The 11,473-nt window shown below is 43.5% G+C and overlaps 1 protein-coding gene across 4 annotated transcripts in view; it reads right to left on the bottom strand.

Moving 5' to 3' along the window:
- CCDC187 (coiled-coil domain containing 187) overlaps positions 1 to 11,473 on the bottom strand; it is a 33,924-nt gene that overhangs the window by 4,244 nt on the left and 18,207 nt on the right. For 3 of the 4 annotated variants that reach the window (XM_065853993.2, XM_065853994.2, XM_065853997.2), the window contains 12 exons: positions 8,610 to 8,716; positions 8,121 to 8,234; positions 7,651 to 7,751; positions 6,928 to 7,061; positions 6,278 to 6,420; positions 5,962 to 6,149; positions 4,992 to 5,079; positions 4,098 to 4,274; positions 3,825 to 4,003; positions 1,911 to 2,095; positions 1,238 to 1,350; positions 535 to 703 (listed from right to left, as the gene is read on the bottom strand). In XM_065853993.2, coding sequence (XP_065710065.1) covers positions 535 to 703; positions 1,238 to 1,350; positions 1,911 to 2,095; positions 3,825 to 4,003; positions 4,098 to 4,274; positions 4,992 to 5,079; positions 5,962 to 6,149; positions 6,278 to 6,420; positions 6,928 to 7,061; positions 7,651 to 7,751; positions 8,121 to 8,234; positions 8,610 to 8,716 — 1,698 coding nt within the window. The remainder of the gene's footprint in view (positions 1 to 534; positions 704 to 1,237; positions 1,351 to 1,910; positions 2,096 to 3,824; positions 4,004 to 4,097; positions 4,275 to 4,991; positions 5,080 to 5,961; positions 6,150 to 6,277; positions 6,421 to 6,927; positions 7,062 to 7,650; positions 7,752 to 8,120; positions 8,235 to 8,609; positions 8,717 to 11,473) is intronic. The other variant, XM_065853995.2, reaches the window with a different exon arrangement.

The raw sequence follows: 11,473 nt of genomic DNA, 5'->3' as shown, positions 1-11,473 counted from the left end.
AGATAGTCTGTGAGAAAAATAACACAAATACAAAATATTGCTACCATAGGTAAATATTTATAATACAGAGATTATGCATACCCAGCACTATACAAATTATATAACTGGCTCATATATAAGCAGCCAGCTTTATTTTTTATACATCCTACTGAGAGGAAGAAATATGAACTAAGGATAAAACCTGGAAACAAAAATAACTCCAGCATGTCCTGTTGAAGTCCATCTTCAACTGATCTATGTTATTTTAAAAAGAACACCTTAAATTACTTTAAAAAACACCTCAAAAGAGTAAATTGTTAATGACAGAATCAGAATAAGTTATGATTTTGTTCTGAGGAAGCAGTATAATCATATCTCATAACAAACCTTTGAGAAATCTCCACCATCTTGCCTAGCAGTGATTTATATATTGAGCATAGTGAGCAAGACACCTGTGTAATAAATGAGAAGATTGTCTCTCTCTCTCTGTCTGGATTAAAGTTTGATTGAAGTGGTTGAAACAGATTGGACATAATAGCATTAAATATGATTTACCAGTTCCTTGAAGAGTATTTTCTGCCTGAACCAGGCTTAAGTTACACAAAGCAGAAAGCATCTCCAAGCCTTCCACTGTGAACTTGCTGTCACATGGATTAATATCTTCATTGTCTTTAGGATCCATCTTTGGGCTTGAAATCAATGCCTTTTCATTCAGCACAGATTCCTAGAATGTAAATAGTTGAGACAGAGTTAATGTCTTAAGAGAAAAGAACTTTGCTGTTGGCAAACTAGCACAAAAAAATTGTTAAGAGACCAGAGATTAAATCTACGTGGTCACACCAAGGTATATAAATGCATATGGACTCCACGGCATATATACCCACTCTGGGGCTGTGTCACTGCTATATGAAATAGAAAAGGACCAGTTTCTGCAGCTGCTATGGGCAAATAATAGTTTACTGCTCCAGGGGATAGGTGTAGTTTCTCCTGGAGGAGCACAGCACCCACAGGAGATGGCTTGAACACGTTGTCACCAGTTATCAACACGGAGAAAATGGAAGGGATAGGAGAGTTGTGGTGAATGAGCCCATGTCAAAATTCAGTCTTCAGCTGAAACACACAGAATCAACACACAGGCTGATTTCTACCTGATGTTCAGAACAGCCAATTGAGTCTTGTGCTGATCCTGTCTTAAAGCAAATATAACCTAGGGCACTATTTCTTTAAGCAGAAATGGAATTCCAGAGGCGATCCTTACCAGAAACGCACACTTCGTGCCTTCTCTTGCAGTGGGTGTGGATATAGGGTCATCCAATCTAGCTGAGTTTGCATGTTCCAGAGGGAGTAAGACACCACCCTGTGCATTAAGCTCTGAAAGGTACAATGTTCAATTACAATGTTTCCAATGCTGCGGTTTTTTAGCATGAGTAACTTGACTATGTTTTTTTGTTTAGCTCAGTCAAAAAGACTTATTTAAATATATTTATAGTTTGAGTAACTTAGTTTTGCCCAACACATTCCTTGTCACGCCAACAGAAGCTCTAAGGACCTATGATCTTATTTATCTGATCACCACCTTATGTACCATCCAGTACTGTAAAGCCCACTTCCAGAAGTTTCTGTACTTTCTCCCTTGCTTCATCTGTATGTCTCTGCTACCTCAAAAAACCCCCCAACTTACACCTTTGTTACACCTTCTTCTTGCTAATTCTGAACAGATATTGGTACAAAAACCCACGCTGAAGGTAACCAAGGACCAGATCAACATCGCAAGTTCTCTCTCATGGGCTAATTAGCTCAACAATACTCTTCTGAAAGATCATTTGAACTGCTCCAAAGAACAGCTGAGATTTCAACTTCTGCCCTAAGTCCTTCAGTTTAACCAAGTACTCACAAACATGGTTGCCACAGAAGTAATCTTCATTCGGTACCTGTGTTTTTGTAATCTTTACCCATAGAGACCGAGCCCATGGTTTGACTGGTAGCACCATGCACTGTCTTGGTCACCACCTCAGACACACAAGGACATCGCACACCAAGGGGCTGCTCTGAACCTGGGGACTCCTCTGCCTGCTCCTGGTGTTGTGCCGAAGTTTTCTTGTTCTCAGTAGAAAAGCTGTAAACAGATAAGGAATTAATGATTAGGAGTAGGTTTTATGTTCCCAAGTTGATCATGACCAATCTGTATGATTCTACGAATACCCATTAATAAATGCCCAAATCAGCAGGGATTTTTCTGCATGTTGGAAAGTTATTTTTGTTTCAGTTTGCTTTCACCTTAAAAGGTGTTTCCCAACTCTTTTCATCCCCTTACAGCCCTGCTTATTAACTGTCTTCCTGGTCAGTATGAAAACATGAACATACCTCCACCGGCGGATAGATAGCACAATGACCACTCTACACTCTTAGACAGGAAAGAGATCTATACGCAATCAAACAGCCGCTGGAGTTTGGGTGTGTTGTGAGTTCCAGCAGGGCCTGTCTGCTCCAGACTGACGCCAATATTCACTGTTCTCCTATGAGCAGGCTTGTCAGTAATAAGAAGTGAAAGCACAGCCAAGAAACCTTTTAAAGATTTCTGTGACTTGTAATCAATAACACCATGAATTATAGATCGGTTCCATGCAGGGATTTATTTGAAAGCCTTTCCCTGCGGGGACTTAAGTAAATGCACAAATCTGACTCACCAGTCTGCTAAGGTCTGGGTAACACTGAATGAACGAGGTTTTTAGATTCATATAGGTATCTATTTGTCTTTAACTACCTTTTTTTTTTTTTCTTGAAGCAAGTTAGATTTTTATTCATCTGAGCCTGCTTTGGGAAGTGTGCTGTTCTGAGCCATATGGATAATGCTTGGTCCTCAGCCAACAGGGACACTGGGGACACAGCCCCAGGGGCACAGGAGACCAGCGCTTTCTCAGGACAGTCTGACTGAGCTCCTGAATCACCTCCGACTGTGGGCATTTCACCTGACACCTCTGCGCTTCAGTTTAAGCATAAAATTAAGCCCCGTGTAGTACAAAAGCCTCCTGTGGTTAAACCCTAAGTGAAACACAAACCTGCTCTGAGGAGTTAAGTGACACGTAGGCTTAGAGCCAGAGGATGACAAAGGAGTGAATTTCACCAATTAAATCAATACATGTACACAGACTCTGAATTTCAGGATTAAGGCTCTGATGTAGCTTGTTCTATTCTGTGCCATACAGAGGTATCAAGATCGTAATGTAACTCCCTGTAACCACCAAGAGGGTTTTTTTTGTTTTGTTTTGTGTGTGGGTTTATATATATATCTATTATATATGTATGTATATCAGCAGCAGTTCCTGATAAACAGTAAAGTTGTTGTAAATACTGACTCAACTTTCTTTTAAAATTCAAGGTTTTACTTAAAACACGTTTCCCCCTGCACAGAAGGGTACTTCATCTTTTTAAAGAATGGAAGAATCTGAAATAAATACACTATTTCTTATTGATATATTGAAGTGATGAATGTATACTACCTGAAGAATTTAATAAGGATCTCCAGTTACAGATCCAGACAGTTTACTTAATGCTGTTCACCCACGTTGCAATAAACTGGTCCCTGCCTCAAGGAGCTTACTGGTTTGGACACCGGATGGTAGTTTGGAGACATAGTGGACACACAAGTAAACAGTGAGGCAACATTGGTCAGAACGATAAGCAGTGATCTTAATACATTAACTGTTTGAACACAGAGATTTTCAAAACTTATTATAGAACTTCGTCTTGGGAGCATTTAAACTTGCACTATTATCTAGGATGTAACTGTTTCCATCTTCTCCACTGGACTGGTTCATCTATTGCTGGAAAAGGGTTTTACTTACCTCTCATATTTCTTGGTTTGCTTATTCTTCAGCTGGACACAACTCTCCCTACTCCCTGACAGATCAGGTGTTTCTGGGTGGGCTGTAGACTCTGCTGAGGATGAGTAGAACTTTGGGCTAGAAATAAGTCTCATTGTGTTCAGCTTGATTGCTTCTTCAGTTGCTGGGCTCCTTGTAAGCTGAAAGGAAAAGGTAATACATGAGGTTTCACCTGGGTTCCTCACCTGTAGTGTCAGCTTTGAGTTCAGTCATTATCCACTCAAAAAAACCCACCGAGATATCTGCTGACTGTGACTTAATAACCTCTTGCTTCCCAGCCAAACGATGCAGCTTTCCCTGTAGCTGTGCTGTTGAATGCCTCATCATTAAGATTTCTCTTTGGTGCTTTAACAGGAGCTTTCTTTCTTGATGGGCTGCCCTGTAGATGTTTTGCAGGTGCTGGATTTCTGCCTATCCAAAGCAGAAAAAGAAAGGAACATAAGAGAGCTGAAATAACAGAAATGAGACCTACCTAAAAATGTGAATAATATTTCTTAACATAAGGCACTAAAACCCACAAAACACCCTGAAAATTCAATATGCAGGTTTTGTTCCTTACTTGGTGTCTCAGAGGTGAGACCTCTAGAAGTGAATTGTGTTCAGATCACTCGAAGCTACAGAATGCTTCTGATTTGCAGTCTGTTCGTGTAGGAATTCCTTCAAGTAAAGGAGAGGCTTGTACCACACAAGCAATAGGACAGAAATTTACTGATTACCAAGTGTAATTATGAGCCCAGCATTCCTCTCAGTAGCAGAAGTGGGACTACAAAATTAGCTGTCAGATTAATTTAATATATTTCAGCATCAGAAACATAAATCTGCATACATTGGTGGAAACCTACATTACATGACCTGCTTGTTACGGCACAACTGGAAAAAACACACAGTGGAGTAGCAGAAAGGGAAAAAAAATGTTTCTTTTCTCAAAGATTTACAGACTGCTGACTTTGGCACAAAAAATACCTCACAGAATGTGGGAAGAAAAGCAGAACAATGCATGTGAAATGATAACAGTGACTTTAAAAACAAAACAAAACCAAACCCCACTTGCTCCAGCAACTCCAGGCATCTCCCCACATTGCATCCTTCTGCTGTTTATGAGATGAAATCCAGCTCCTCCAGCATTACCTGCTCCTGCTTCAGCTCCCTTAGGATGTTGTGCTGCTTTGCAGCCATGGCAGACGCTCCCTTACTGTCTTGCAGGTGTTCCAGACAGCTGGAGACCAGAGAAAGGTGGGGATCACAATCAATAAATAATTAAATACCATGAAGTGAATGCTCTTCAGAAAACAATGCTAGATATGGGAGCAAAGCTCCTCTCAATGCATCTGCAAAAGCAGCAGTAGCCACAGAAGACTCCACAGAAAGTTCCGGTGGACTTGGAGGACATGTTGCCACTCTGGGGCTCTCCTGAGGCAACCAGAGGGACACTGTGCATTGGGAGGGCTCAAAACGTACCTCGTGGTACCCCAGCCCGGTCAGTTCTGAGGGACACCTTGCTCCAAGGGGGCTCGTGCTGTCCCCAAAGGCATCTCAGCACTGAGGGACACCTCGCACAAGGGGGACTCTCACTGTCCCCAATGGCGCCTCAGCCCAGTGAGCGCTGAGGGACACCTCACACAGCCCTGGAGGAGGCTGCAGTCGGGAGCTCAGCTGTGCTTTGGAGAGAACTAAACCGTGCAGACTCCTCTCCTTCTGCTTTACCTACCTCTCTAAGAGCAGAATTTTATATTTGCTTTATTTCACAGAATCCCAGAATGTCAGGGGTTGAAGGGCCCTGGAAAGCTCATCCAGTGCAATCCCCCCATGGAGCAGGAACACCCAGCTGAGGTTCCACAGGAAGGTGTCCAGGCGGGTTTGAATGTCTGCAGAGAAGGAGACTCCACAACCTCCCTGGGCAGCCTGGGCCAGGCTCTGCCACCCTCAATGTGAGGAAGTTTCTTCTCAAATTTAAGTGGAACCACTTGTGTTCCAGTTTGAACCCAATTCAGTTTCCCCTGAAAGGAAGGAATACTGCCTGGGCTGAGCAGGCAGCTGCACCTCCACCCTCTGCTGAGGGACCCGTCCCTGCCATGGCAGCCCTGTGCTGTCCCCTCACCGTTTCTGGTGGCCCAGCCAGGCCAGCTCGGCTCTGGCTTTCTCCCGGAGGGCTTTTCTGCGGAGCTCGAGGAGGGCAGCCTGGTGTCGAGCTCGCAGCTCTTCTCCCCTCAGACACTGCTCCACCATGGCTAAGCTGAAATGGCAGAAGGTTCTGGAGCCTCCATAGTGCCGGCCAACCTCGCTCCACTGGGGACAGAGCAGAGCGTCGTGTTTATTGGAGAAGTGCTGTGCGAGTGATGAGTAACAAGGGGACTAAAAGCCAAAATAAATCCCCCCAAAACAACCCCACATGCTAATACAAGAGCTGGTGTCACCTGGCTGTCGGAGCTGGCCTGTTCGCTGCTCTCTCCAGAGTTGTCCCCTGCACAGGTCTCCCCATGGAGATTCACTGGAGGTGGCAACAGAGTCCAAGTTCGACGGCCATGCAGCGGCTCCCTGTGCTCTGCTGGCAAGGGCCCTAGGGAGAAGATTTAAAGTGATTGTAAGTAAAATATTTCTCTGTAACAGAAGGAAAAGGATCCCCCAGAATGGTTCCCACTGTACATGAGTTAGTGTCTGCTCCTCAGTTCCTTTGCAAAACTCGTCAGCCAGGCCCACGCGTTGCCCTCAGAGGGAGCCTGAGGAGTCACCCCACGGCTGTCACACAGTTAATTATGAGCACTAACCGCACTTTCAAGTGAAATCACAGTAGACAGGTAAAGAGAAAAAGGGGCCTATAAATAAGGTAAGTAACTCCCAGCTCCCAAGATTATTTTCTGTAGAAGGGTCAGGAGTACAGACAGAGATTGTTATGGTTCAATTATGCATACTGCATGGAAGTATTCAGGCCAAAGTTTTCAAAATTAGTTAGAAGATTAGGGAAATTTGTGAGTATGTGTTTCAGTCTCTGGATGCTTCACTTTTTCTCACGCCACACTAGAAAGTGTTTTCCCAATACCACCAAATCCTTTAACTTAGGGTTCACCTTCTGGAAGCACTGAGCAATATGAACCCCTTCCTCCCAGCAGTTTTCTTTCTGCCGGCGTTTTGGGATCGGCTGGATTGTGATCTCTTCCTATCTTCAATGTAGATTGCTTCAGTGGATTGGTCTCTTGATTACTAAAGGAAAGAAAGGAAATATTTTCTCATTGGAGTCAGAGATACTATTTCAATTCCTGGCTTTCATAGCTAAGTCCTCTGTGGAAACTGAATCTTTTTCAAACTAGCATGGAGCCCATGTCTATGTGATACTGAAATTTTTACCTGTGCAAAGGTACCTTTCTGGTAACTGTAGCCATAAGACTCTAGAAGCAATTCTCAAGTCTTTAATCTATACCACTTCAAATGAACATTAAAGTGTGCACATATAATATTCTCATTCATACCTAGGTGTATGATGGTAAAGCAAAATGGGAAAAATTATATCTTGCCACAAGTTTCAAAGGGCCTTCTACCTTTTAAGATTGCAAAATCTCCGACAACATTAGGAAGGTGTTTATACTATAGTTTGTGCATAAATCAGAGTAGAAATACTGTATCACAAAGATGGATACTTCACAGAGATCTGAATGAATAAAATGGTTTGCTCATAGTCTTAAATATAACATGACGGCCACATAAGCTGTTCTTAAATGACTTCAACATTCATTTCAGTAGCAGTGCATACATGTTAGTGTCCCACGTCACTGTTGTATACTGCCTTCTGTACCTGCCAGCTATGTTGCCACCTTCCAGCTGGTATTGCATCTGCATTTGCTCTTCATGATCCAGTTTCACCACGGAACAACCACCTCTGGAGCTGCTGCAGCCCTGCAAACACAGAAATAGCCCATAGACCTGAATGATCTATTTGAAAGGCAGAACTTTTAAGCCTTCTTCCCTTAAAAACCCTTCGCTCGATTTTGCAGCAAAACCAGCTATAGACACGAAATGCTGCAGCACCCAAGTGATTCCAGATCCAGTCCAAGTGACAGCACAAGGGACTCTGTTACCTGAGAAACCTGGGCACTTCCAAAAACTTACCCTGATCTACAGTTTTTATCAGTTAAAAACCCACATTTTTACTAAAGGACTCTGAGCAAGGGGGAATACAAAACAAAACCAAGAACACAGTGGGGACTGGAGGAACATTTTGCTGAATCCAGCAGCAGTAGCACAGGATCTGAAACAATAACTTACCGCTGAATTGTGCTGAAGCAAGTCACTCAAAAACCTCTGGTTTTCTTGAACCTCTAGCTTTGCTTTCTCCCTCAGCACTGTGAGCTGCTGCTCCTGCTGGAGCTGATGGGCCTGCTTTAGGAAATGACATGCTATAAACAATATTTTTAACTAAGCCATGTGATTCTTCAAAGCTGGGGGTAAAGGCCAGCAAACTCCAAGAGAAGGAAGCACAGATATCATGCAGCAGGTATCTGGCAGGCACCACAAATCCCTGCTTGGGCTGCAACAGAGCAACATGTTCTTGCCTATCAGTGCTACAATAGGATCTTCAAATAGCAAATTAAGGTTAGCACCTCTCTCTTGTGGCTCCAGGGTTTATAACCTGATGCAGAGTCAGCTGATGCCAGCTGATTGTAGCCTGAATGCACCTGAATTTAGGGATAGCACCTTTTCACCTGCCATGGCAGAGCTGGGATTGCTCTTTGCTGCTTGTACAGGTTACTGTACCTTCAGTTTGTGAGCCAGTAGGAGGGAGGTTTGCCTTAAGTTGTCAAGGTGTCTCCTGTGTTTCTCTTCCAGTGCTGTGCAGTTAGGATCTCCCTCACCTGCAGAAACTTAGGAAACAGGTGGTAACAGTAGTTACTACTTAATGAAAAGAAAATTTAAAAAATCTGTGTTCCATTTAATAGGTGCCAGCTGAAGAAAGTATCAGATTTTACCAGAGGGAGAGTGGAAGGAGATTTCCTTCAGATTCCACTTAGATGCTGCCTTGAAAATGTGTTTCTACGCTCTCAAAGTCCATGGGGATCAAGCATTTGGTAAGCGTTTTGCCAGAGGGGCTGGCTGGTTGGGTACGCCTTGTAAAGAAGGGCTGAGGAGCAATTCCTGTTCTAAACCCAAAGTCCAGAGTGTGGGTTATCCCCACTGTATCCTCTCTGCACTGACAGAGTCAGGTCCACTAGTTACAAAAGAAGAAAATCTTCCTGATCTGGTCACTCTTCGGGAACTCCATCAGCATCATGTGTGCCCCTCTGCCTTCCAGCTTCTCCCTGTGCAGGGGTGCAGGCTTGATTTCTCTCTTTTGTCATGGGGGGCACTAACCCATGAAAAAAGCTTTCACTTTTTAAATGGCGAAAACAACTCTTGTTCCAGGTGCATGTATTCCACTGCTACTTCCTTCTTGTAACTGTCCTGTCTGTCTTTTACAGTATAGGTGATGTAATGTTTACCAGTGATATGTTCTTGGCTGCCTTGAGCTCCTCGGATGAATTGCTAAGCTTATGCAAACAGGTTGCGTGTTTACTCTGTGCTGTGCCACTGTCACAGCAACCGAGTCATAAATGAATTGGAGTGTGGGTCATAAATAGAAATAGGTTTGACCTGGAAACTTGAGATAAAAATCTGTATTCCTATCAAGACTGCCTGAATCCAAATTACCCCATGCCTCAGGATAAGCCCGTGACATGCAAGGTTTGGTTTTGATTTAAATGCTGAAGGATCTTTAACATAGAAGGATCAGAAACGTGGGCTTTTTGGCATGCCAGGATGCTTTTTGTGTTTACATGGGCGTGAGTGAAATAAAATGTTAATGTTTCAAGCCTGGATTTTCTATTAGAAGGTTGCTGTGCTTTTACAAATTGATTGCAAATTTCACCTCCCTCTTGGAGTGTTTAAAACTGGGAAGTATTTTCAATGTGTGCCTCAAACTGAACAATGTTATTACTGTTCTGCTCAAAGCCTGACCAATGGTATTGTTCTCAAAATTAATACAAAGTTTGTTCTGATCTGTTTTCACTCCTTTTGAACATAATTTTCCTAATTGTGGCTATTTCCAGATGCGTTTCTTGCGTTGCAACATCCTGCATTAAAGAAAATACCATCTGGCTAAACTTCACATCCTCTTATGTTATGATGAATGGCATTTTACTGCATGCCCAGATAGCTTCAATGTACATACACTCAGTCTTTTTTTTTAAAAAATGCTATTTATTAAATCACTTTCCGCTGCACCTGCAGAATCTCAGTAAAGCCCTGTAGAATCTCTGTGACACGTAATTAAGAAAGCCGGGCTAAAAGTCTCATTTTTCTAATCGCTTGAAGCTAGGCAGAAGCACTTACTGCTGCTTTACTCAAGGACAGCTTTTTTTCTTTCTGCCCATGTCAGCAATCAGTCCAAACCGGTTATTATAAAAATACATACTTGCAACTTTAGATTTAAGCACAACTTTGACTGCATTATTGCCAGGAGGTGTGTGAAGATGGGGTGTAAAAAGTCCTGAAAGGCTCTTACCTGATGGAGCAACAGCTCCAGAAGGAACTGACCCATTGATACCCAGGTCAGGTTAATCCTTCCCCTCTCCAAAATTACTGTGCTAGCTCAATTGCTTTATTATTAATATTTTAGGATGCTCTTCAGCTAAGGGAAGGCATGGGCGAGATACCACCCAGGCATTTCTGGACTTTGTTAGCATGCAGGAGCTGGGCTGTAGAGATGGCAGGTAAATGGAGATGCAGAAAAGAGGTTTGCTAACTCCTGATCACAACTGTGATAAGCAGCACAGGTGAACAGGATGGTTGGTTGGCCCTTCTTCAGCAAGACCTGTGAACCAGGAGTAATCCCTAAGCAGGCGACTCTAAACTTGAAGGCTATTCTTGTTTACGCAGGAAAACCAATGGGCCGGTCTGCGAGTACCTTGGAGGATCTGTATTTCTGCTCCTGCTGAATCAGTTTCTTCTCTCCTCTATAAATACATCTGGTATCCTGCTTGTCACTGAAGAGTAGCTGCTTGCTAGACAAGGGGATTAATGTGGCCTGTGCTGCTCCTGTCCTCCACGTATTTTGTGTTTATAGCTAAATCCTCTGGTGCAGAGGGTTGGCCAGAGTTCAGCTCCCAGCCAGATGTTGCAGCACATGGCGATACCTCACCCTGCTGCCGCCCCTTCCACGTGCGGCGTGTCACACACAGAGCAGCAGGAGGAAGCTGGGCCTCACCAGAACCCTGCGTTTCCATGGAATGCTCCTTCTATTGCTCATGGTTTATATTCCCTCAAGCCACTATGCTTGCAGTATGGATGCCGTGCTTCAACGTTGCCCACATTACAGACTATTTTAGAGCCATTTGAAGGCTCAGGATGGAGCCCACTGAAGCTCCAGCAGGCAGAAGCTTTGTAAAATGCGAAAGTGTAGGACTGCGAGGCAAAACAGGAGGAGCTGTGTTATCTCAGAACTCTCAGCCAGAGGACAATCAGCTGAAACCACGCTGTTACACATCTTTGCTGGTTCCACTAATTTAATCATTTCTTCCTCTGCTACAAGCAAGAAGGCAGCTCCCTCTAGTGATGTGAGAAAAATACATCAATCAGCAGTTCAG

Source organism: Patagioenas fasciata, chromosome 20 (genome assembly GCF_037038585.1).
Source record: "Patagioenas fasciata isolate bPatFas1 chromosome 20, bPatFas1.hap1, whole genome shotgun sequence".
NCBI lineage: Eukaryota > Metazoa > Chordata > Aves > Columbiformes > Columbidae > Patagioenas > Patagioenas fasciata.
This window is presented reverse-complemented; position numbering and strand designations above follow the sequence as displayed.